At 54.8% G+C, this 21,695-nt stretch overlaps 1 protein-coding gene across 1 annotated transcript in view; it reads right to left on the bottom strand.

Moving 5' to 3' along the window:
• Positions 1-3,236: 3,236 nt before the first annotated feature.
• The window catches only part of GPR107 (G protein-coupled receptor 107), a 59,447-nt gene continuing 40,988 nt past the window's right edge, over positions 3,237-21,695 (bottom strand). The window contains exons 15-18 of the mRNA XM_039861569.1: positions 11,758-11,807; positions 10,560-10,643; positions 9,709-9,830; positions 3,237-3,595 (exon numbers count right to left, since the gene is read on the bottom strand). Of these exons, the coding sequence (XP_039717503.1) occupies positions 3,499-3,595; positions 9,709-9,830; positions 10,560-10,643; positions 11,758-11,807 (353 nt within the window). The 3' untranslated portion in view covers positions 3,237-3,498. The remainder of the gene's footprint in view (positions 3,596-9,708; positions 9,831-10,559; positions 10,644-11,757; positions 11,808-21,695) is intronic.

Raw genomic sequence — 21,695 nt, 5'->3', positions numbered from 1 at the left:
TCCACAGAGACTGCTTCCTTGTGGTAGAAGCTTAAGTACTAAAACAAGACATACACCTGAGTGCGGGAAAGAACATCAAATGCGGTCCGAAGCGATGACACACGGCATTAGTATGTGCTCTATGAGAAAGTTCGCCTTAGCTTAGAAAATGCACCCTTCACATGGCTGCTGGGAGAAAACACTGCAATGCACCAAAGCCTTCAGCCCGTGGACCGGAGGGTGGGGGGAGGGCAGGTCGTGGAACAGGAGAGCAGAGATCCTGACAAGAGCATAACGCGAGGCAGAAATCCTGCCTTGACAGTCGCGCGAAGGGGATGAGACTGAGGCTGGACACGGCTGAGCAGAAGAGACACATGGAAATTTTACTCTAAAGTGGTTTCCTGAAAGAAAACCGAACTGACTCAGGCTACGGTCTGGGAAACCACCTTCTACGTTCGAGCTTCTCCTTCCGGCAGAGCGGGCCACCGATTCGCCAGAGTCACGTGCAGCGGTACGAGATGAATCGCTGCTAAACTTTAGAGCATCGAGGGACCGAGAACTAGGCTGATGGCGTCTCTGGCCACTGCGAAGAGCCAGGATTAAGAGAGCGAGGATTGTTCTTGTGGTCCAAGACGTGATTTTCTACAAAACACACGCACTTTGTGAAAGGAAAACAGACCCTCGCTTCCTACAGTTTCACAGCCAGCAGCACTTCTGGCCCCGGCCGAGTTCCCGGAGGAAGGGCGGGCATTCTACGTGGGCAGCAGTGGGGCTCAGGAGCACAAAGCGAAGATGGAAACGCCACCGAGGCCTCTGCGACGTGCGCCCGATCCTTCCTGCGGGATCCCTGAGATGCTGAAAGGGCTCACCTGTCCCGCCACACTCTGGGCCCGGGCACCATGAACCCAAGCTGCAGGAAGGGGGCTGCGAGCTGGTGACACTGCGGAGCTTTGGGCCCCGCTCAGTCACCTTCACTCAAGGGTAGAGCTGCACGTTGGTCACAGCTACGAGGTGACAGAGGGAAGAAATGTTTACAGAACAGGATAGAGGGCGTACGCGACTCCGTACAAACTTGAACCACCACCTGTCTCCCCGTCACGGGCTGGGGTTTTGACTTCTCCTAATCACTGGCTCGATTTCAGACCCTGTGCCAGTCACCACACTGGATACAGGCAGATGAGTGGCTCGGTCGGAAGGCTGTGGCCAGCCTTTATTTCTAAACCACTGCCGTGCCTCACCTGTACCTTCGTGCTCCAGAAGGGTCAAGCCTGCAAGAGCGTAGCCAGGCGGCAGTTCTGAGAGCCTGCAGGCACCTCCAGGGAGGCAGGGGTTTAGAAAGCGCCTGTCCCGCGGCGAAGCCCAGTGCTCTGGCTGACACCCTGGGCGCCAGCAGAGGCCGGGGCGCTGCCAGAGGAGGCAGGAGCCAGAGCCCGGCTCGGCAGGCAGTCAGGTTGGCATGCGATGCTCACCTCCTCATCCTTGTCCTCCCCCATGCCTTTACTCACTCAAGTCCCTGCTTCCGGCACAGGAAGCGGGGGCCCCTCTGTGCAGACCCCTTCTGGGAGGGAGCTCTTGTCACACTTTGGTTATGGCCCAGTCAAGAGCATCCCCTTGCAGGCCAGGAGCAAACACATCCTGACGGAAGCGCCCTCAGGGCTTCTGGCCACAGCACGAGACAGGTTTCTGAAGCACTGGGACTGTTTAAACACCGGAAAACACGCCTTAAGAACATTCCCTGTGCCTTTCTGCCCGTCACAAAGCTCTACGTCCAAAAGAAAAGAAAAAGGTCTCTTCACTCAGTACTGAGAGTATATTTCCCTGAACCCTCACCTGAAATACCTGCAGAGAAAAGGCAGCAGTGGCGGCCAGGTGCGTGTTCCCGCCGGCCACTGAGCTGGGGCCAGGCCCCGGGCAGGTCGGGCCGGGCGGAGCACAGAGCGCTGACACGCGTGCGCAAAGGAATGCCTGCTTCCTCCAGGGTCACTCACGGAGCAAAAATGGCTCGGGAGGGGGATGACAATTGTTTCCGAGTAAAGACTTCAGATCCCCAAATCTGGGATACTGAGCACCGGCCCGAATCCTGTGCTTTCTGATCGACCCTTCCAAGCCAAAGGTAAGAAAACCACCAGTAGAGACTACCACCGTCCCACGACCAGGAGGCCCCCGGCCACCCCAGCATTGGCGGCGACCGAAGCCACCGGCACCGCAGGCAGCAGGAAGCCTTCCTGACACGGCTGTGCTCCAGGATGCCGTCTCAGGCCCACGTGACCAAACTTGGAGCGGGAATCACCTCGAAGGCCCCATGCCCGCGCTCACACGGACCCCTTGAGCTCAGCTCCACGATTCAGACGACCTAGCTGCGACACTTCGCTGCAGACAGTGCCCACGTTCACCCCCGAGCTCGCACGTTCGGGAGGAATCCACTTCTAGACTCCACCGCCCTCAGCCCTGAGAGTGGAACGCAGTAGAGTCACACTCGCTTTCCTCATCCCCACTCCTGGAACACAGGCACGAAGTCTGTTTCATCTATTTGTTCAGAAATCCTGTCTGGCTCACGGGAACAGCTGTTAACGATGACGACTTGCCTGCACTAAGTATTTATTTCACACTACCTTTTCTGACCCCGGCCGCTTCTTAAGGAAAATTCCTTCCCATTTTCCCCTATAATCTGATCACATCAAGTATGCGGGAGACACGGGGAGAGAGAGAAATGAGAGAATGTGCTGTTCTGAGGAGTCAGAGAAACGCTACAGGAGAATACTTTCTGAGCTTAAAAATACACTTCTGTCCATCCACGAGGAAACACAGACACCCTTCGATCAAAAGAACCACCCGCACCAGCCAGGCTGTGCCGAGTCCGGGGCTGAGACTGTGACAGTGACGTGACAAAGCCCTCCGGTGACAAAGCCCTTTTAGAGAGAAGACCTCCGGGCTCCCAGAGCTGTTGGTTCCCGGTCACTTTCAGGAACCCGGATGAAGGCCTGGGGCCAGGAATCCTGGGGAGGCGGCACATGCTGAACTAGGTTTTGACGTTGCTTTCTAAAATAACCTAATTTCATTAGTTTTTGTGCCCAAAAGATGCAGTGACACCCTCCCTGTCCCTTCTCTGGAGGTCCCTGTACGGTGACTGGCATCGGACACACACCTCCGCCCTCCTCCCCACTCCACCCGCCGACATTCCTTCCGATGTTGCTACCCACGTGGGGCCACAGTGCAGATGCCGTTAAAAGCTCCCGATTAAAAAAAAGAAATGTCAGTTGAAGCAAAGTCTTCCTTTTATCCTCCTCCTCACTACACTCCCTCCCCACCATTCCCACCTGAGAAAGAATGCCAGCTGCCCATGACCAGCCGCAGATCCAGTTTCCATAAAAGAGTAAAAAATTAAGCTTCCGTGGCACTTTGCTCCCAGCCACGTGCTCCGTGGTGTCACTGTTGGGAGTGCCAACTGCTCCTGCTCACCCATAGGACTATTAATAAATTAAACGTTGTCTGTGACGGTGCCAGCCTCCAGGCGCTCCATTATGCGGTGCCTTCCCAATCGCCCTGGGGCTCCACCGAGCCGTTGGTCACCTTCTTGACTTTCTTCATGTTCTCCATCACCCCCGATGTCGTCACACTGAACAATGAGAGAAACGAGGAGGAACATCTCAGTTGTGAAGTGAAAGGCCATCCTTAGCACAGCGCAGTCGGCAGCAGTGGTGACGGGTGGTGGCTCTGGACTCGGACAGACCCGAGCGTGAATTCTGACTCGTTTCTGGCTGGCTGGGTCACCCTGGCCAAGTCATCTGACTTCCCAGTGCTTCCGTATAATAGAGAATTACTACTTCCCAGAACGGTCATGAGGGAACACGGGGCTCGCCAAAGAGCCCCATCAAAACCTCCCAGCTGTCATTACAACCAACACTAATCTCTTTCTGTCACGGCCTCCACGAATTCTTATGTTGTGCATGTACACTCCAGTTACGATTATGAGACCGGTATCTGTACCATAATCGACACTCTGAAGAGAAAGCTAAGCAGCGGTAGACGTTTACAATAACCAGCCACGATGGAGCATTTCTGAGTCACAGGACAGAACCACAGGTGTAGAACCTTCTGGGCCCCGAAATTCTTTGACCACTAGAGACGGAAGACTGGGTGCTCTCTGCGAATCCAGTCCCGGGTCCCCGCGGGCCAGGCCAGGGGCCTGAGGCTCTGCTGACCCCTGACACAAAAGAAGTGCCATGGAGCCCTTTGCTGACTGCATGACCAGAGCCGGCCTCGGACAGCATTGGGCGCTGAGCGCAGTGGCCACTTCCAGAGCGATCTCGGTGTCCTGTGAGTGCTGAGAACACCACCTCCTCCCGCACAGACTGCCAGCCTCATGGACCCTGATGGTCTGCGTCTACGGAGGGACTCGGTGGCCCTGCAGTAGGAGACGCCACGCAGAGAGCCTGGGCTCCCCTGGCAGGTAGGGCACAGAGGGTTTAGGGCCGAGAGCCTGCTCTGCGTGATGCTCTAATGGCAGATATGTGCCATTACTCGCCTGTCCAAACCCACAAACGTACAACGCCAAGAGCGAACCCTAATGTCACTGGGGACTCTGGGTGATGATGACTGTCCATTAGGTCCCTCGACTGTAACGACGGCGCCGCTCCGGAGTGCACGCTGATAACGGGAGGCTGTGCGCGAGGCTGGGGCACATGGGAAACCCGAACCTGCTGTTCAGTGATGCGGCGAACCTGTATCTGCTCTAAAACAGGACACAAACACACCTGGCCTGGCACCGCCCTAAGCCCACGTTTCCCCCGTGGACCGACGGGAATTTCCTGGTCAGCAAAACAGATCTAATCAATCAACTCAACAGACTTTCTCCAAGGACCCTACCTCTGCCCAGCAACTACCAAATCCTGTCGCTGAGTTCCAAATAAATGGAAATCCAGTGGCTCTATATGTGACGCATCTAGTTCGTCCAGCTGGACCAAGCGGTAAGCAATTTTACATGGGCTAAGAAAGTTTTGTTCCTTCTATTTCCTTCCTTCATTCTGGCCACCACGAGCTGCTGTGACCGAGCTCAACGCCATCCAGACCTCCCCAGAGTTGGGACTTTCCTCAAACGAGTCCCTCGTGGGGACCGAGGAGTCCCTGCGAATGCTGTGGGGGCAGAGGCGGCCGCAGACAGGGGAAGACGCCCCGGCGCAGAACCACGCACACGTCTCCGGCCCAGCCTCCTCAGGAAGAGGACGTACTTCTCCCAGGAGAACCCCATGCACGAGGGCTGCTTGCAAAGGGACCTTCTCCAGACTGGGACATGGAAGGTGCGGCTGTGGCACCAGAAGCAGCCATAGGCCTTTCCAGCTGCAGCGCAGCAACCCCTCCGCCTCTCCACACGTGCTGAGATCAAGCAAGAAATGCAATCTGAAGACTTCCAGGACACGCCTGGTCACAGCCTAACTGCTCTGTGGCTACTGCGCCTTGTTAAAGAGGGACAAGGACTTCAACGCACGCTGGCGCTGAGAGCAGAGCACACTCGCCGTGACCCGAGTATGGCTTGCACAGCGGGTCTGGGGAAAACATGTGCCACTTTCTCTTCCCTAAGAAAATATTCCTCTCCAGACGCTGGACCCATGGAGAAAACCACACTCACTCTTTCAGGCCTGGTGCGACGGTGGAGAGGACAAGAACGAACTGTGGGCTGGAGCCCTGGGCCTAGGAGGGGACGGGCTTCCAACACGCAGAGCCACCTGGAGTGACAGGGCTGCTAGGAGCAGGTCTGCTGGCAGCTGGGAGCGAGAAGGTCACTCTGCTGGGGAACTGGGGAAGCTCTGAGGCCTGGGTCAGAAGGTGAGAGGCAGCGGCAAAGTGGAGAGATGGGGGAGCGCAGGGCGTCTGAGAAGAAGGAATTTAACATGCAAAAAGCACGTAGGAAACAAAACACAGTTCCCCAGCACCGTCGGGGGGCGCTAAGCAGATGCTGGCGAAGGAAGTGGCAGCAGAGTCAGGGTGGCGGGTGGGGCCGTGGAGGCCCCTGTCTGCCCTGTCGCTGGAGGCTGGACTTGCCTCCTGTACCAGGGTCCTCTGCCCTGGCTCCAGCGGGATGCCTGGGAGTTAAAGGCACGGAGGTCCCTGAGCCTGACATTCAGAATCAAGTCTCCAGGGGAAGGGCCAGGGGATCTACTTCAGAAACACTCTACAAGTGATCCTGGTGGCCAAGGAGAACAGACAGGGAGGGAAGATCAAGGTGAGGACGTCCGCCACAGGGAGGCAGGGCACCGGGATGAAAGGCGAAGAGGATGGGAGACGTCAGGTCTCCAGCAAGTGGTCACTCACTCCACGTGGGCCAAAGAAGAGGGAGGTGCTTAGGCCGACACCCGCTTTCTGCCGGTGGTGACTGGGTGGATGGTGGTGCAGTCACGGCCCACAGGGAATACAGGGGACAAGGGAGCTTGGGATGGTGGTAGGCAGGGGGGCGGAGGGACCCGAAAGTCAGGAGAGGCAAGTGGGCTGGAGGGAGAGAACGGGGAGTGGTCAGTGAGAAGGCCCAGGCCTTGGGTGTGGGTCAGCACCCTGAATGCAAGTCCCCAAGGCTGGTGGAGGAAGGGACTGCGCCGGTACAAGAGGATGTCACAGGCAGAGCAGGCGATGACGAGGGTGAGTGTGTGACCTGGAGCAGGAGCTGCTCAAGTGAACTGAAGCACAGCCGGTGGCAGTGACGCTGGGCGGGCACAGCATCCTGTCTCCCCAGCAGACCTTTACATACACCTGGTGCCCATGTGCTGCAGGTGAGCCTGGATGACCCCTGCTGGGTGGCGCTAGTGAATCTCCTGCCGGCTCGGAGGCTGCAGCAGGGAGAGAGCAGGGGACAGGCTAGACTGACGCCCTCCAGCCTCCCAGGCAGGGACAGAAGTGGGGCTCCGGCAACTTCACAGCTTCGTGCACACCTCCCAGCGTGTCCTAGCTTCACTGCAAACACTGAAAGGGGACAACAGCTGGAAAGCCACCACCGGGGCCAGCACTGCCCACAGGCAACAGTTAAAGGCTCGTCACAGAGCGGGGGAGGGTACTCGCAAGCTCAGATGAGCAATGAGCAGGGGTGATTTTCAGCCTAAATTTGCACTTGGGGTGCAGGCGCAGCCACCCGGAGCCTCCTCGATTGCAGCAGCCACTCACTTCACAGGCAGGACACTGAGGCCCTGAGAGGCGAGGCCCCCCACGTCTCAGGACGACAGAAAGCGGTCGGCTCATCGAGCACGTGCACGGCACACGGTGCTACTGAGCCTGATCGTTGAAAGTGCACCTATACTTTTTAACTCGTGAAACTTTTTCAGATAAATTCTGTTACCAAAATTGGTAAGCCTCCGTGAGCTTTAGTCCAGAGAGAGATTTCTGAGAGAGAGAGTAGAGGGAAACACAGAAAGCCAGTGCTACCGCTGGCGGCGCCCCCTCCCGCGGACTCGGAGGGAGAGGCCCTGAGGCCTGGTGCGCAGGGCAGCTGCCCGGACCCATGCAGGCCTGGCTGGGGGAAGGCTGGAAGCTCGCCACCCCCGGGCGAGACTCGCTCCCCAAAAGCCCTGCATCCCCACAACTCAGCTCCAGGTAAAGGAGGTGAGAACAGTAAGAAGAGAAACTACCCAGAACCTCCGTCAATAAGGCCAGTGGTGGCCCAGGTTGGAGGTCACATGTGGCTGTGGTTGACTCCTCGGGGAGAGGGCAGCTCGGCTGTGGGGTGTGGGAGGCATCAGGATGTTACTTTCCATGAAGAGCTGCTCTGTTCATGGCGAGCAGCAGGCCCAAATCCCTCCTTCAGGAGACACCCCCCAGCGCGGAGGACAGAGAGCTCAGGACCTTCTAGAAACCCCGGGCGAGGGCTCTGCTCGCTTCTGGCTTGGGTTGCACTTCTGGGGATCTCAGGGGTGCCGTCCAGGAAGAGCGTGGCCAAGCAGAAGAGGGAGATGGCAGCCTGGGGCGCGGCGGTGGCCCTGAGAAGCTGCAGTTAGCCTTTCCGCTCGCCCGCAGGTGAACGTGGATGGCAGGCTGGCGGCTGCAGCCTCCATCTCAGGCCTGCTGTGCTGTCATGACGTACACATTCAGAGAACTTTCTCAACAACAGAGTTCTTAGCCAAAGAGAAATCTCCAAACAATTTCCTTGCTGATTTAAGGGCATTTGGCCTCAATTGGCTCCTAAACTTCTTGTCACAGGCTAAACTGGGCTAGCACTCACTGGGAGTGCTTCCCTCCTAAAAAAACCTGCCTTTGGTTTGTCCCTCTCCCTGTTACGCATGCAGTCTTTCTGCCACCGAAGAGAAGTCACTGCCTGTTACAGGGTGGCTCCCACGAAACCACCGAAAACTCAGTGTGCTCAGTGAGTCAATCTGAGGCACCCAAAGCCATTCCGGCTCTTCTCAAGTCTTGCCAGAATACAGAATGCGCTGGATCGGTGGTCTAACTACACCTTCCTTTCCTCCCCTGACCTAACTGCAGACGCTCTTGCTAAAATGGCTACCACTATGATCAAATATTGTCAGAGAGAAACAAAAACCAAAACACAGTTTTGCCATGAGACCAAAAGACCTTCACGACGCATCGCACTTTCCGATGCAACGGCTGACGGGAAGGACGTGGGGAACGAGGAAGCCTGCACTGTGGGCGAGAACACCCACCGATACAGCCCTTTGGGAGCACGAGTGAGTAAAGTGGAAGATGCTTTGACCCAGCCCGGGGTCACCTGGAGAAACCCTGCTGTGCGGGGTTGGAAACAGCCAGAGGTCTCCCAGCAGGGGAGGCTAAACGCGCCGCATCGGAGGTTACTTCCTGACGCTGCTGCTCACCAGACTCCCGACTCCCGTTCGTGCCTCTTGAGCCAAAGTCACTTACGCAGATTCTGCTACTTCTCGAAAAGGCACATCTGAGGATTCCCCTGCTTTCCCCTCCACGTCTGTATACAGGGAGGAGCTGTCTGGGGCCCATTGGCAGGCTCTGCCTCCCGTCTCCTGTTCTCATAGCGGAGCTGAGCACGGAGAGCTGTCCCACGGGGCCCGGCCTGCCCGCCAGCCCAGCAGAGCCCAGCGGGGGTCACTGGGAAAAATCAAAAGGCCAACTGTGCTGGAGGCAGCGCACTTGAAACTCAGCCTCAGGCTAATTATCAAACAGCAACTGACCTGGCCCATCACAGTTCATCAGTGAACAAGCGAAAACCTTAATCACTATTCGCTTTTCTAGAAAATGATTGCCCTTTCCCAGAAATAGGACCCTAGAGTCACTTACGCTGTGACTCAGAGAGGCCCATTCTAATGCTCAAATATAGGTCAAGTCCCTGTGCTAGCCGTGAAAAGCCACTTAGTTATCTGATGATAAAGGACGCTGGATGATAACTCGCAGACTTAAGGCTGACTCCGACGATCACATTTTCAGACACAGGCTCCTGATGGCTGGGGCCCAGCAGGAAGTGGGGATGCCCACGCTCCGCGGTTAGGAACCGGCCCAGTACGTCCCCGAGTTCTTGACACCGAGTGACGGGCAGGAGGCTCCCGTGACGCTTACGAGGATGGCCAACGCTAACTTCCCTGGACCGACAGCGCCCTGCTTGGCAGGTCCCGTACTCGGAACTGAGTAAGAGGGCCTGGACCCGAGTGTCCATTTCCTTCTGCTAAAAACAGAGGTCCCACCTGGAGCGGCTGCTCCAATGCACCCCGGGCTGCTCTTCATTGGCAAAGGGGCAAAAAAGGGGAGGACAGGGAGGGCATTTCTTACACAGATTCCATTTCCAGGTCGTCCTCTTCCTGAGAGAGCTGCAGGTAGGGGTTATCTGAAGCGGGGCGGAACTTATACCCCGTGAGAACAAAGAACACCAGCGTGGCCATTTCATCCAGGAGCTACGAATGTAAAACCACCCCAAAATAAAGGCATTAGCAAAGCAGTGGAACTGAACACGCGGACACCCCCGCCCCCTGGCAGTGAACCCTCCACGGCCACTCGCTCATATGCTGGAGTCCACTGCCAGGCAGCGCTTTCCTTAGAAGATGCGCTGAGGCCTCGGCTGGGAGCGTCCAGCCCACGGATGACGTTTCGGACTCTTCGCTGCAGCTGGCGTCTCCGCTGCTACCTTTAAGGGTCACTGCGAACCCGCATTTCCTACAGCGCCTAGCGCGCCGAGTGAGGGCTCCAAGATGAAAGTCTCTAAACCACTCGGTGGCCTACCCTGGTAGTGAGTGACACTAGTGCTAGCACGTTGCCAAGAGACTTTATCATTGAAATAATAATAATGGGCACAGAAGGGAGGTTTGGATTCTAAGCTGTCCTGAGCCCCAAAACCGATGGAGAAGACCCCGTCTCGTCTAGGTTTCCATTATACGGAATAAATCTTATTCTCCCGCCCTGAGGCTTTTTTCTTCAAAGACTTTCCAAATAAAACACTAAAATCAATAATGCAATTACTCCCAGATTTCTCACGTAATCCAGCAGCTTTCCCAGACAGATAATCTTCACTGCCGACCAGAAGGGACTGGCCACCACCACACAAATGTCTAACGACCCTAAGTGACAGCCCCACACTGCACCCTCAGACAGCCGTTCCCTGGCGCTGTCCCCTGCGAGCAGCCTACCTGGTAGAGCCACTTCCACTGGAACGGAACAGCGAATTTGAGGAGAAATGCGATGATCCTGGTGAAGTATATGTAACATACGATCTATGTAGAGAAGAAAGAAACATAAAAACATGGAAATCGAAATTCTGGCACCTCTTTCTTCCAACAACCTGCTTTCAAATTAACTACAAAACAAAACAGAACTAACCTGAAGGAAATTATCTGACATTTTATAGCGCTAATAATAAACTGGGCCGAGATGACTACTCTGCTAGTCACACAAAAGGATTGCTTCTTGCTCTCTAGGTGACTAAGATACTGATAACAGCTACACCCACGGGGGTGCAAAACATTTTGGTATGGTTGCTCTTAACCCTTGAGTAACCTGTCCCTTGCGCTACCCACATAGATAACCTACTGTTTTCAGTTCCCAAAGGGTAGCACTTCTCATTCCCAGGCTGAGAAGAATGTTTTCCAGCAGCAACAGCAAAATAAGGCCACGCAGGGAAAACATCGACTTCCAGTCTCTTCGACAGGTGCTGTGATGCTCGCTCAGAGGAGGGACCAACAACAACACTAAACGCTCCAGCAAGGGAGACTGTGCCGAGTATGCGACAGGCTGGCCGCTCGAGCATGGACTGCTACTGGGACCGGGGTGGCCAGAGTTGCAGGAAAAGAACCGTCCAAGGTGACAGTCAGTGCCAAAACCACAGAGAAACCTCCTTTTCGAGTCAGGAAGCGAACTCTAGAAGACCCATACCTTATATTTCCCAAGAAATTTTATTCCTAATAATTTATAGCAAATCCTGCCTTTGGTGCTCAGGCTTATATGAAATTTTCATGTCCATCGAAGTGTGACTCCGTTTTCGTAAGTGAATAAAGGAAAACAAGTCAGAGGAGCAGCTGTGTGTGGCACATGCCCAGGGGAGAATCTACAGAAATAACGGTGACCACCGAGACGAGAAGGGGGACGCGCAGGGTCGCCGCGGGCTCTGCTGTGCTTCCATCGTTTCTGAAGTTTAAAACAGCAACCAGGTATTGCTTTTCAGAGTAGTGAAAGCCAAATTTAAAACTAAACTTTAAAAAGCAGCAGCTCAGACACTTCGTCCAAAGACACAGCCCGGTTTTGCAGGGGAGCCCGAAATAAGTCCACTTCTTCCGCTCCTCGAACTGACCTTATTCACAGATTCAGGGTTGTTTTTTTTTTTTTACTCACCAAGACGTAATAATGTCTGAAAAGTTTCAGCTTTGCTAAATTAATAGCAGCTAAGGAGAAGAAAGAACAAAATGAAAGATTCATTAACTTTTCTCATTTTTGAAATGCGTCGCATTCGGGCACCCTGTCAGTCAAGGGGCCCAGTCTAACGCCTGGGGACCGCCTGGGTATTGCCCGGTACTGCCCGGTACTGTCTGAGTGTAGACTACACAGTACTGCCCGGGGACCGCCCAGTACCATGTGGGGACTGCCCGGTACAGCCCGGTACCGCCTGGGGCACATCTATATTTCCAGAAATGCAACTGCTGGGCAGGTTCTCTCCCAGTCACAGGGAGAAGCGGGAGCTCCGGGGACGGCAGGCTGGGGCTCCCAGCTCCAGAGCTCCACGCTGGCCATGCTGGGCATATACTGACACCACAGAAATGAGCAGACACTACAGATCAAGACTCCCCCACACCCCAATGGCCATGATTAAACATTTCAGCTCTGCCACATGGCTGACAGCGCTGAATCCCCAACTAGGACATCTCAGGTGGGTCCCTCGGCCCCATCTGGGGAGCCTCTCACTAGTTGGGGATGTGCAGTCAATTAGCACAGGTGCATCTTGCACATTTAAATTTCACTTACATTTTATAGTGCCTTGTAACAAGCCCTTGAAATATAATCTCCCTCGCTTTGTCCCTCCTTCAGGATGGCTCAAGGTCAGGGAGCCAGGATAGCTAATTTCCTGCCGCCGCCTATAGCCATGAAATATTGATGACCACAGAGGGTGGCCTAGCTCCCTCCCCGATCAGCAATCCTTTCATTCATCATAAACCTTCCTGCAGGAGGCAAATTAATTTTGCTTAATAGCATTCAATTACTGGTTGCATTTAAGAATGGGACTGTGTGGCGGAGCTTCGAATTTCCTCTTCCTCCCTCCTCTGCCTCATGATTAGTGGGGGGCAATCGAGCTTAGGATTCCAAAAGAAATTCCTGGAATCCTAAATGAATCTTCAAGGTGATTATCAACTAACAGCATCATTAAGACTCTCCTCTGAGAAACCAATGCATCGATGAGGAAGGACCAGAAAATCTTTGAGGAATTCTCACCCCCAGACTGAAAGGCTGTCACACCCACATCCAGACTGCAATGGACCTGGGCAGGCATGCGACATGTGAAGCAGCTTAACCGAAGTAGGCAAACGGGCAAAGGCTTTCTTATCTAGCGACCTCTCCGGTGGTCTTGCAATTTTAAAAATTAAATCTCTGGTTCTCAGGCACTTCTCACTCACTCTGACTCTGGGCCAGGCCCTGGGATGCAGCAGTGACCACGGCAACCGTGGCCTTTGCCCCAGGGGTGGCTGCCTCCCTCAGGGAAGAGTCACTGGACGAGGAGCTATATATGCACTCACTCGATGCGAAGTGCACAGAGGGCACTCGGTTGGTGTGCGGCGTGCGACGTGAACGGGCATTCCTCCTCCCCTGGGGGATGCCAAAGGATCTACTGAGGACCAGGCACTAAAGCCGAGAGGTGTCGGATAACTAAGCTGCCACGGACTTAAAGCTTTGCACACCGGCAGGAAGCAGTGTTGTGTCCCTGTGTGCGTCTCCTGCTCCCAGCGGCAGCGGTCAGGGGGATGGCTGTTCACCCTGCACCCTGCACCCTGCCCCACAGAGCAGCTAGCCCCCGGGGAGAGCGGCCGGCCCGGACGTGCAACACGCTTCCTGAACACGAACGCCCATCCTCCCCCCGTGAAGAACAGAGACGACAGCACCGACAACTAGACCGCTTCAGCAACAGAAGGGCTTTAAAAGTCTCTTCTGAAATAAACCGACAGACGAAGTCCTGCCCTTGCAGTTCACCGAGAGCCACTGGCCTAGCGGAGAGGTGTCACCTTCTCGTCACGTCCTTACTCCCGGATCTCAAGATGCCAGGACAGGATATGCATGGCGGCCATGGCCAAGGAACAGTCCAAACCCATACCAGGGGGTGAAAGGACCCTCGAGGGGGGTGATGTCTAAGCAGAGGCCCGACTGGGGCCCGGGAGGGAGCGAGAGCAGTGAGGGGGCGGGGAGGGTGCTCGGGAAGCAGCGGGGCAAAGGCTCGCCACGGGGCGGCGTCAGGGAAGAGCAGCCCAGTGGGCAGGGCCCTGGAGCGGCCGGGCTGAGAGGAGGGCCGAACCCAACACGGGAGGCCAGTCGGCCTCCTTCTGGATGCGAGGGCCCCAGGGAGCCTCCGAAGGGTCTGAAGCAGGGCAGTGCCTTGGCCACCGCTATGCTGTGGAACAATCTCTCCGGAGAAAGGATGGAGTGAAGCAAGGATGAAGGCCCAGCTGAGGTCAAACCCTGACTATGCGGCAGCCTCCTTGGAGGGTGCTGAGACATTCCTCTCTCAGTGACGGCAGTGGATGGGGCTGATCCCACCATGGTGGTTGGCTCGGGGAGACGGAAGGACAGGTGGTGAAGCTGAGGATCACAGAAAATTCTTCAGGTGGAGTCTGATGGGTCCCCACCCTGTCATAGGGAAGGGCACCAGGGGTGGGGGTGGGGAGAGCTGACAGAGAAAGCAGAGGTTAAGGCGCTGCAGGCCCTAATGGGATAAGACACTGTGGGGGCTGAGAGAGGGAGGGAGCGGAAGGCACTGCATCTGACATCTCCCCGGTGTCATGCGTCACCATGTCACGCCCTCCAGGCTGACTGTAAGACACTGTGAAAGGAGGCAGGCCATGAACCGCTCTGTAGACGAGCCTGCACACCCACGTCCGGCGCCCCGTGAGGAAGTGCCGGCATGGGCAGCAACGCTAGGCCAGTCCAGGACATGTGCTAGGACTGACAAGTGGACCTTGGGAACAGCCGGTATTGTCCCTAAGAATCACAGCCTCGATAAGCAGAGCTCAAAGTTGTTCCTACAACCCACCAGTCCTGGCAGGCATCATCTCCAGTCACGTGAAGACAGCTGCTCAGAAGATCAGGCCCCCCGGCCCCATGCAGCAGAGGCAGCGGAGGGAGGGAGGGAGGGAGCTTGCTTAGCGCCTAAGAAACGGGAGCGGGTAACAGTGCAGGCCCTTGGGTTCGAATTCCAACTCTGCTGCTTCCTGGCTGTGTGACCTCAGATAAGTCTCCTAACCTTTCTGAGTTTGTTTCTTCATCTGTAAAACGAGAATAACAACACCTACCACTAGGGTTGTTGGGGGGATCAATGAGACGGCAGGTAGAGAGCAGACAGCAAACTGCAACCACTCGATGAATGTCTGATGTTACAGCATCAGGATTATGTTAGGAATACTTAACATCAACCGAACCAAATGTGGCATAAGCTGTCTCACAGTGGCTGCCACGGCTGGCAGAATGCCAGACGCTAGGAACTTAAACTGGAATGAGCGGTGACCTGGGCTCTCCTAGAAGCAGGGCTGCCATATGCACACGACAAGTCGGCCTGCCGCACAGGGGACCAGCCAGCTGCAGGAGGGGGACTTTGCCAGCATTATGCAACGAGCAGTGACGCAGCAGGTCACAGCCTGGAATCCCAAGCCTTCCCTTTTTCTTCCAAAAAAGCGTTCCCTGGAGTTGAGAATGCTGACAGCTTGCCGCTCACTGGACCGTGGCAGGGCTGGGCGCCCCAGGAGGGCAGGGCCCCCCGGGAGGACAGGCTCACCAAGTCAGCCTGGCTATTTCTGACCCCACCACAAGGAACAGCAAATATGGTAAAAGAATGAGCACGCTGAGAGGAAAGATGCCCCGGACAGGAGCCAGGGGACCCTCGTAACGCAGCGTGCCTGAGCCTGGCCTGCCACTTCCTTCTCGGGGCATCGGTCCCCTCACGTGGAGACCAAATTCTTTCTGGCAATGGTCCTTAACCGGGGCGAGCACCAGAATCACCCAGGAGCTTCATTTAACACAGTTGCCGCCTCATTGTAAGGAACAGGGCCTGGCTCCAAGGATCTTGAAAAACCTCCCGGGGAACAGGGAAGGAGAGCGTGGGGTGGAGAGGGCGGGCAGGGGCTTCGGGGCTCCCACAGGGCCGATCTCCTGCTGTGGGCTCCTCTTCCACCCTCCCACTCTCAGGAACGTGGCCAGGACTCCGCATTTCGGCACGTGCTCTTTACTGACGAGAACAGAACAGGTGCTCCCTGAGGCAGGACGTGCCCGGACCTTGCAGGTGCCCAAGTCAGCTATCCCTCTGACCCAGCAGCCAAAGAGTAAACGCACCCTGTGTGGAGGGGGTGCCGCCCCCTCCCAGACTTCTGCCTCTCCTCTTTCAAAGAGTAACTAAGTAGGCCGGCAAGAAGACGGGTCGTCCCCCGCCTCCCCAGAGGACTGTGACGATGGTAATGACAGCACTGGTCATCACCATCTACTGAGTGGTAACCATGTGCCGGGCACCGGGCATCCCCAATGCTTCACCCCCTGTAACCCTCAAAGACTGGGTGGCGGGCACAGTTACCACTGCCTCGCAGATGAAGGACTCAGGCCTGGAGAAGCTTAGTACAAATTACCAAGGTCACATAGCTTAGTAAGTGAGAGGCCAGTCCTCAAACCCAAGTCTACCTCCTTCCAAGGACCAAGCTCTCAGAGACCGACAGGAAGGCGATTCACAGCTCTGTAGTCCACCGGCAGCTCAGGAGGATGCCAGCGTGGCTCAACATGCCAGGCGATGCCCGGGAGCTGCCAGCAACCCTCCCTGGGCAGTCAGTCCTGAACAGGGTACGGGACGCACAGAGCAAAGGCCAACAGCAGCTGCTTAAAGGGTAAAAATTTTCCAAAACAACCCTTCCCTGGTGTAAGGAGAGCCTCGAGGCTTCAAAACACCCCTACCTACCCATGATCCTTTGCTCTCCCTGCTGTACTTCACAGGGAATTCTGAGTCAAAAGCAAGAATGAAAACGCAGCGTCTCTGACTCGCCATTACCCTTAGCACCTTAGCACCTGCACAAACTGCTCAGGCCCTGGGCTCGGGCTCGGGCCCGGGGCAGCTTCCCCCGGTCACGGTCAAGTACACGCCTGGGGGCCGCCCCAGGGCCGCCCTGGTCTGAAAGGGTCCATTCTGGGGGTGACTAACTGACGGGGTGCCCTCTGCCTCCACTAAGAGGAGACTCCACTAATGGATCTCACGAAGACTGTACTGAGAGCAAGTCCAAGAAGGGCTGAGATCAGAATTCTGCAGAGAATAAAAGTTCTTGATTTTCAAACTGTTGTTATGTGAAAAATGGTTCAAAAATACATTTCCAATACACATTTAAAACAATGACCCAGGAGTCATCAAACTAACAGTTAAGGACTGTGTGTCTCACATAAGCAATATGTTACCTTAAATAATAAAAAGCATCCAAGAAAGGCAAAAATAGCCCGAGCGAGTGGCCGACACCGTGCGACAGCAGAAGAGGCTACTCTGGAAGAGTTCTGTGGTCAAGTCCAGTAAGTCTCTGCCTTTGCCTCCCTTCCGCCCTAGAGCCCACCCAGGGCCTTGTGGGGCCCGATGACCCACCTCTGCCAGCCCACTGCTCCCCTGAGGCCCACAGCACAGATTCCCGGCCAGCAACGGGCTGGGCGAGGAAGGTCAGATGTGCCACTGCCTGACGACACAGCCTGGTCGACAGCAGACAGCACCTCTCAATAAGAGAACCTCACCCCTCCGAATACCGCAGTGATCAACCAAGACGACTTGGTTTCAAGTTTCTCAAGACTCGTGGAACGCGAACGCATGCCCACCCCACCTGTACGAGAACCATGCTCGGAACTGAGCACGGCACGCCAACCTCGACTGCTAACAGGCCCGTTGGGTGGCTGAGGGCCCCCCAAGGTAGCGAGGCGCCCCATGTTCTGAAGGCGTAATAAAAAACTGGCACTGTCTCCACGATGGGGCTGCCTCTCAGGCTGGGGGTATGAGAGGCCTCTGCTTTTGGTTGTAGAGGATATTAACTCAGGTTAATTGATCATTTCACAATGGTGAATTGATTATTTCACAGTAGTGATCAGAGCCATTAGGTTGATGATGATAAAGGAATTTTGAGTAATCTGCTAGAGGAAAGTAGTGAAAAGAGGTTTTTGATGATTACGAGAAATTAAAAATTATTGTATTAAGCCAAAGTATACTTTTTCTCTCTCGTTCTCTTGATGGTAGTCTGTTCAGCTCTGGTTTCTACCCTTTCTGGGGTCCCAGCCTCCTTTGCAAATTTGCTGAGAGCCACAGACCCTCTGCCCAGCTAAATATATGCACGCTCAAAATGTCCCCTACAGCTTCTGGTGCGCACAGCCCCCCTCTCTGTGTAATGCATTCATGGGTGTCCCATGATTAGAGGGTCGGCGACACACTAACGTGAGGTGGCCCTGCGTGCAGGGCAGAATCCTTGGGGGCTTGACACATGCCAGCCATGAGAGTTGCAGCAGCTTTATGAGCATCCCCATCACATCTCCCGGGGAGAAGGTGCCCTCTGCCCGCCCGCAGACCAGCTTCCTGGAGCAGGAGGCTGTCTGTGGTGCTCTCACGGTGCGGCCTTGGACGTCGTGGACAGGAATGGGTTTACGAGGACGAGCTCTGGCTACACGGGGACAAAAGGAGGATGAAAACGTTCTGAGTCCCCGGATAAAGGGAATCTCATTTCTTCTGCCCCTTCTTCTCTATTTCCACGAGACAGGGCTCCAGAGGGGACTCAGTGGGCCGCCCTCCACGGCAATGTGGACGGCAGCACCCTGTGGCTCTGGGGGACGGCATCTTTGCCCAGGCCACGCCCAGTCCCAGAGCTGGGAGGGGGCATCGCAGCAAAACGTGCTGTTGGGAGGCTCCCCTCTTTTCCCTCACCTCCCCCTCTCCCCTGAGGCTTCTGACCCAGAGTCTCCAAGTTTAACCTACTGACGATCCTCGCCGCTGACAGCACCAGTGGGTCTGAGGCCACCTTAGTTTCCACGTGGAAAGTGGACATAAGGGTTGCACAAGCCTGTCATTATTACCAGGAACATGAGTCGGGGCAGACGGTGCTCACGAACATCGGCCCAGGGGGCACCGTGGAGCTCAAAGCTCTGCTGGTAAACTGAGGGCGATCCACGTTAAAGGCCGCTTGTCAGTCAAAGAAAAGCGAAGACTCCCACAGGTACCAGGTTGGGTAAGACAGCAGAGCAGATGAGGATGCAAAAGCTATTGTCCCAAACAGACAATAAAGAACACAGTTCTGGACACAAAGTTGCAGTTCAGTAAGTACTTACTTAAAAGCAGTCACTTCTTTTACCTAGTCAGCTTTTTTTGTTTCCAAGTGCTCAGCATAGGGTGAAGCCAGCAGTCAACAGCACTGTGCTATACAAATGGCTTTAAAACTGGTCTCTCTTTAAATGTCTGTGTCAACCAGCAGTCGGCAAACTTCCCGTAAAGGGCTGGAGAGCAAATGTCTCAGGCCTTGGGGGCCGGAGGGTCTCTGACAGAACTACTCAACTCTGCCACTGAGGCAAGCCACTGTGCAGACGACAGGTACAGAAACGGGCATGGCTGCGTGCCAGTAAATCTTCATTTACAAAAACAGGCGGGTGTACTTGGCGTCTCTTCTCATCAGTGGGTTTCTCATTAGGTCTGTTTATATGAAAACACCCAAATAAAACAACTTTCGTGGCATGAGTTGCCCAGAATGAATGAACATCTTAAACGGTCCCAAGAATCTGAAATGAGCTCAACAGGCTAAGAAAAAAAAACCAGGCGCCTTTCGTGCCCATTCACAGTCGTCATGACGACGAGCGGCTCAAGATGCCTTATCCCTAACAAACGGTACTCAAACTTTCGGTCTCAGGACCCCTTCACAGTTTTAAAAATTACTAAGGACCTCCGAGAACTTTCGTTTATGTGGGTAAAATTCTACCAAAATTTACCAACCTAGAAATAACAAATTTCAAAAATATTTAATAACTCATTTGAGAGTGACAAAACCTATTACATGTAATCCGAACGATATTTTTCTTAAAAAATAACAAAAAATTCCACCAGAAGGGCAGGACTGTTTTCCATTTCTGTGAGTCTCTTTACCCCCTGGCTGACTAGAACACGGCTGGAGTCTCCGACTTGCTCTTGATCTGTCTGCTGTGAAGGGGTCTGGCTGAAGCATTCAAAGGATGTGGGCCTTGCCAGCAACTGTGAACAGTCTTCATTCTACATTGAAACTTGACGAATGGTACGCGGGGAATCCAAAACTGTATCAACGAACGCTCACACTCTGTCATGTTGAAATCATTGGTCCACCTTGCACTTTGAATGGAATTTTCCATTTGTGCATGGCTGCTGTGTAACGTGCATTGCCCACGTGAAAATATTTCACTGAGTTCTGCAAATCTCCAAAATGTGGACACTTTTAACATAAAAAGATACATATATTTTAAAGTCACATTTGCTAATATCACCCCCCCGGCTCACATCAGTCTTTTAAGAACTGAGATGCTGTCGAGCTTGCAGTGGTGGATGTAAGTTTTCCTAAGTTAAAATCTGTGCTTTCAAGTGAAAATTAGATCACTGGCAACAAATACTTTTAGTTGTTTCCCTGAAGTGACACGTTTACTTTGTTCATTTTCAAGAAAGCGTTGGCCAAAACTCCAGTCTAAGGAACCGCGGTCTCAGCCATCCATCCACCATCATTCTTTCAACTACACGACGCATCCCAAGAGGAAAGTGGGGCGTTCCGCTCCAGCTCAAATGATGCACGTGTGCTTCCAAGGCCACGGGCACGCGTCGGTGGAGAGCCGAGGTCTTCATGCGGACTTCTTATTTCACTGCACAGAACGCTAAAGGGCAATGCATTCGAGGACTGAGGTTTAACGACGTGAACAGTTTTTACTATTTCATCAAGGCCACTCTTAAGTGAAACGAGCCCTTCTCACCCCCTGCAAGCAGGTGGCAATGAAGAATGCAACGTCTGCTGACAGTTTGCTGCCACCACCCTGAATCGTGCCAAGGTGCCAGCTGTCCCACCCACCTCTGCTCTCTGTGACAACAGTGTGGACCCCAAGGGCCCTCCTCTCCAAGAGCTGCTACCCCGACAAACACTCCTCACGGCCTCGGCTACTTTCAGAATGTGGCAGCGGCCCACAGCGAAGCCATTCCGCTGCAAACCAGCCAGTCGCCATGGCTTACATGCGTCTGAAGCTCACGCCAAAGCTAAGTTTCCTCGGAAAACTTCCTCTGAATTTTCCTCACAAACACAAGGAGGGAAGGAAGATAACCAGGAGCAGAGACTGTTAATTAAATACATGGCGTATCTCGTCCCCGAGCCAGTTTTCTAACTAATGACCCCGGGCAAAGGGACGCAAACAGGGGAGTCCGTCGGGGCAGGCGGGACACAGGGGCAGCAGAGCTGGGTGGTTGTGCCAGTGTGAGACTCAATCGCGCTTCCAGGACACACGGTGCAGCAGTGCCTCTAAACGACAGGGTCTGAGTGAGGCCACTGTGTGACAGAAGAGACAAAGACGCCGCTTAAGGACGGCGGGCAGCTTTGTCACTGTTCCCCTCGGGTTCAGTCGAAGGGAATCCAGGGACCAGGAAGTAAACAAAACCCAAACACACCCCCCGGAAGCCAGAGGGCACCCCAGAAGCGGGGAGAATGACTACACACAGCATCTCCCCACCTGCAGTCAGCCAGCCTGAACCGCGTTATGCTGAGTCTCAAGCCCGAGTCACTGTCAAGGCCACGCAAGGAGTCGCTGGAATAACGAGCCTAAGAACTGGAACCAGAGTCAGGCTCCGGGCAGCAAAATGCTTCCGAACCCAGGAGACACCGCTGCCGTGGCCTTCACTCTGCCAGCGCCTCCAGGACGGGCTAAGTCCCAGGAAGGGGAACTGCGAGCACAGAGGGCCGGCCACGACATCTTGGGGCAGCGGCGGCTCAGCAGAGTGCTCACTCCAGCGTTCCTGCGCTGCCTCGCTTCTGACCTGGAGTGGGCAAGCAGGGCACGGCCACTCTGCAGTCCCGCCCGAGGCTGGAGTCCCA

Source organism: Pteropus medius, unplaced genomic scaffold (genome assembly GCF_902729225.1).
Source record: "Pteropus medius unplaced genomic scaffold, Ma_sr-lr_union100, whole genome shotgun sequence".
Taxonomy (NCBI): Eukaryota; Metazoa; Chordata; class Mammalia; order Chiroptera; family Pteropodidae; genus Pteropus; species Pteropus medius.
This window is presented reverse-complemented; position numbering and strand designations above follow the sequence as displayed.